The 4583-nt window shown below is 31.2% G+C and overlaps 1 protein-coding gene across 1 annotated transcript; it reads left to right on the top strand.

Annotated features, from left to right (window-relative positions):
* LOC101265483 (protein DETOXIFICATION 18) lies at positions 1-4153 on the top strand. Its single transcript, XM_010328830.4, has 7 exons — positions 1-408; positions 1336-1886; positions 2474-2560; positions 2662-2718; positions 2795-3033; positions 3378-3496; positions 3896-4153. Exons 1-7 carry the CDS (start codon positions 127-129, stop codon positions 4025-4027), a joined length of 1467 nt encoding a protein of 488 aa, XP_010327132.2. The 5' UTR covers positions 1-126; the 3' UTR covers positions 4028-4153.
* Positions 4154-4583: the final 430 nt, after the last annotated feature.

Raw genomic sequence — 4583 nt, 5'->3', positions numbered from 1 at the left:
AAATATCTCATATTATCTCGTGTACCAAACTAACCCCTTTTAATGCATATAAAGAGAGAAACTTTTGACATTAGTTAACTAAGAAACAAACAATTGAATAATACTTTCTCTAACATTTGTGTAGCTATGGATGATAACTCAATATCAAATAGTCTTAAAAGTCCCATGTTATTACCTCAAACATCATTAGACACAAACAAATGGTGGATTATTGTTATTAATAAGTTAATTGATGTTGAAGAAGCAAAGAATCAAATATTGTTTTCTTTGCCAATGATTGTTGTTACAAGTAGTTTCTACTTCATTAATCTTGTGTCTGTCATGTTTGCTGGTCATCTTGGACAACTTGAACTTGCTGCCTCAAATCTTGCTAATTCATGGGCTGTGGTTACTGGCTTAGCTTTTATGGTATGTATATATCTTTGTTTACTAATTTCGTATTTCGATGAAATCAGAAATTTATACAAGGGGATTTTAAAATATAAGATTGTTATAGTTGAGATTCGAACTCATGACTTAATATAAAAAAATAATAATAATTTAACCCCTTTTGTATGCTCGAGAATTCGATTATCTAGAACAGAGTTAAAGCTTCAATCACAGATTCAGCAGAATTCAGTAGGTCTGGTTTAAATTATTTGAATATTCACTAAATATGTGTTCAACAAAACGTGTGCAAATTAACATTAACAATCTTTATTTTACTAAGGGGGTTTAGAAGTAATAAATTGTTATACTTGAAATTTGATTACAAATTCACAGATTCAACAGAATTCAGTAGGTCTAATTTAAATTATTTGAATATTCACTAAATATGTATTCAACAAAATATATGCAAATTAACATTAACAATCATTATTTTACTAAGGGGATTTAGAAGTGATAAATTGTTATAGTTGAAATTCGATTACAGATTCAGCAGAATTCAGTAGCTCTAGTTTAAGTTATGCACTTTTATTTGAATATTCACTTCATATGTATTTTTAATTAACGACAATAGCTTAATTACTTGTAAATATATATTTTTAGCAGCGATTAACACTCTTTGTATGTGTCGCTAAAGTTTTTAGCGACATTGGTTCTATTGACACTTAACTAATGCTGGTAAAGACTTTAGACTTTAACATTCTTTATTAATGTCTATATTTATTGCCGCTAAAAGTTGTTTTTGTGATAGTGAAACTAGAATTTGCCTTTTTATGTTTAAAGATTCACTTAATATGTATAAATGATTCATCAAAATACGAGGAATTTATGTTATTGCTATTATTGTTGTTATTGTATATAATCATTTTGTTTATATGTTGACACTGCTTACGAAAAATCGTGACGTAGATTGGACTAAGTGGTGCACTAGAGACATTATGTGGTCAAGGTTATGGAGCAAAAATGTACAGAATGTTGGGAATACATCTTCAAACATCATGTATCATATCATTCTTATTTTCAACAGTAATTGCTATAATTTGGTGGAATTCGGATACGATTCTGATTTTACTTCATCAAGATCCTGATATAGCAAAAAAGGCAGGGGAGTTTTTGAAGTTATTGATTCCTGGATTGTTAGCATATGGTTTTTTACAAAATATTTTGAGATTTTTTCAAGCACAATCAATTGTGTTGCCTCTTGTTGTGTGTTCAGTGACATGTTTAGTTATACATATTGGCATTGCTTATGGTTTAGTTCATTGGACAAGTCTTGGTTTTAATGGAGCACCATTAGCTGCTTCCATTTCGATTTGGATATCCGTCCTCTCGTTGAGTGTATACGTGCTTTTCTCCGAGAGGTTTAGTCATGTATGGAGGGACGGTGGTTTCTCATTCGAGCCGTTTCATTATGTCCTTGTGAACTTGAAGTTGGCATTGCCTTCTGCAGCCATGGTTTGGTAAGTTATAACCTCATACATCTCTTAATGTTGTTATCCTAGTTTGTTATATAGTTTTTGGACGATTCTGTGATCTCCGTGAGCTAGTTTTGGGGTTGAGTTGACTCAGCATCTATTTCTTTATGGTGGTATCAGAGTCAAACTAATCTCAATTCTTGGTTTATATCTGATGTTGGATCTACGTGTTATGTTCTCCTGTTCATACTCCCCATGTCTAATCCTAAAGCAAAAAGAGGTGTTACACAATCTTCACCTCATGAGCTAGATTTCGATTGTTGAGTTTAGCATAAAGTCCATTCATTTAAAAAAATCATGTTTTCACTTGAATTTCCCTAAAACTTTTGTGTGTCAAAAGCCTTTGTGTATTGCCAAAAGTCACTGAATGGGTAAGTCGTCAATCCTTGGACTATATAAGTCATGTACTTTTTCTTGGACTACGTGCAAACGTTTCGCACCAGAGAATGTCATCGTCCTAGAAAGTAGAGTCTAGTTCCGCTCCCTTCATTCAAACGAATGAGATATGAATTCTATTTAGGCGGATCATGTCTTGGTTTCGAATCCATAATTTCCTAGTTTGATGTTTACAGTTTGGAGTATTGGGCTTTTGAGCTTCTTGTGTTATTAGCTGGTTTAATGCCAAACTCAGAAACAACAACTTCTCTAATTGCAATGAGGTAATTAATTAAGCTTAATCTTTCCTTTAAACCATTCTTAAAAGGGTAAAATTTTAGTTTAGCTGACACTAATTATTTTGGTTTGTGACTTTTTTTTTTAGTGTAAATACTGAAGCCATTGCCTACACAATCTCTTATGGTCTGAGTGCAGCTGCAAGGTAATGTTTTTTTTTCTCTCGAGATTTCGTTTTGTTAGCTTTAGCATGACACCTGATTATTTCGATTGTTGTGCAGCACTAGGGTGGCAAATGAGTTAGGAGGTGGAAATATTGATAAAGCTAAGCATGCTATGGTTGTTACTCTCAAGCTATCTATTCTTCTTGCTCTTATAGTTGATTTGGTTCTATTTTTTGGTCACAATGTCTGGGCTGGCCTATTCAGTGATAGTACTGAAATAATAAACAAATTTGCCACTATGACACCTTTGCTCTTAATCTCCTTTGTATTCGATTTCTTTCAAGGAGTTTTATCAGGTCAGATTCTTAAACTTCGTATCAACTCAAATCACTCAAACTTGATTTCAGCTGACAACTGAACGTTACAAGTCTACAACTTTGAGTATGCGCAACTAGACATCTCAACTTATCTTCATTACGTAAGTTGAACTCTCCAACTTCCGAAATGATCACATCTAGACACCTCTAACATTTACATGTCACGTCAGAGTTGACTGTCTACGAGAAACGCTAGGAATGGATTGAGGTGTCGATAAATGTGAATTCTCAAAGTTGGATTGTTTAGTTGTCGGTTCAGGTCAAGTTTTTGTATTTAAAATGGGATTTCTTAATAGAGATTTTGTAAATGAATTGATCAATAGGGGTGGCTAGGGGATGTGGATGGCAACATTTGGCTATGTGCATCAACTTGGCAACATTCTATTTTATTGGTATGCCAATAGCTGCCCTCCTTGCTTTCAAGTTCAACTTACATGCTCAGGTAATTCAATTGTTATTCTGGTATTTCGAGTCGTATTCAGAAATTTAAACTTGATAAATTTTGCGTTTTTTGTGATTATCGATATCGAACTTATTGTTATTCTAAAATTACGAGTTAAAAATCGAGTATTCATTGATTTTTTTTTGTGGATTTTAAAAAATTATATAATGATGCTATGAGTTAAAAAATTTGATACTGAATTCAGGTGAATTTATCAAGCACATGCTTCATCCGCCTCTATTTTATCATGATCAACAAACTTTCAATTTCTTCAATATATCATACTTTTTGGATTTAAACTTATTTATTCGCGACTACGCCTTACATCTTAGTATATTGTAAAATTATCATGTCTAAAATCCTAATTATTTTTTTTTGAAAATTAAAATATGATTTTAGGGTTTATGGATGGGCTTGATATGTGGTCTAGCTTGCCAAGGTTTGGGCTTATTGCTACTAACATTATTTATCAAATGGGAAAAAGTAGTGGCCTCAACAAAGAGCAATGGTGAAAATGAACTTCTAGCTTGAGCATGAACTTATTGGCCATTTATTGGAGTTAATTTTCGGTTACTCGGGTTTTGAGAATTGTCTTCAAATATTATTTTTATTTTAATTATTGTTTTTTCCTCAATTAAATACGCAACACTTAAAAAATCTCATTCTCTCATAATTGATCTGTCATGTTATTAAAATCTCGTTATTCTGAATAGGAGTAATAGACATATTTAATTCATTTAACTAAAATTATAATATTGTGCATTGTTTAAAAATACAGATTAGACTTTTTTTTTTCCAATTAAAGGAACATTTTATTAATTACTAGGATGAATTAATCACCAAAAAGCAATACTTTTATGTCAAATTAAATAAATAAATTATAGTTGAATAACTTAGTAAGGTGTTTAGACATTAAAATGTGACATTTTTTTTTAAAAAAAAATGAAAAGTTGAAGTTATGTTTAGACATTTATTTAACTTGAAAAAAAAAACAGAAATTAATTAAATGTTATGACTCAAAAAAAAAAAAATCACAATCAAAAACCACCTTTTCAAATACAAAACTTGTTTTAAAAAAAATAATCCA

The sequence above is a fragment of the Solanum lycopersicum genome, chromosome 10 (genome assembly GCF_036512215.1).
Source record: "Solanum lycopersicum chromosome 10, SLM_r2.1".
NCBI lineage: Eukaryota > Viridiplantae > Streptophyta > Magnoliopsida > Solanales > Solanaceae > Solanum > Solanum lycopersicum.
This window is presented reverse-complemented; position numbering and strand designations above follow the sequence as displayed.

Bases quoted from the DNA above. Each gene is read 5' to 3' on its own strand.
- LOC101265483 (XM_010328830.4), top strand. From the start codon at position 127: ATGGATGATAACTCAATATCAAATAGTCTTAAAAGTCCCATGTTATTA. The intron at 2,561-2,661 runs GTAATTAATTAA...TTTTTTTTTTAG, and splicing joins ACTTCTCTAATTGCAATGAG to TGTAAATACTGAAGCCATTG. The intron at 3,497-3,895 runs GTAATTCAATTG...ATATGATTTTAG, and splicing joins AGTTCAACTTACATGCTCAG to GGTTTATGGATGGGCTTGAT.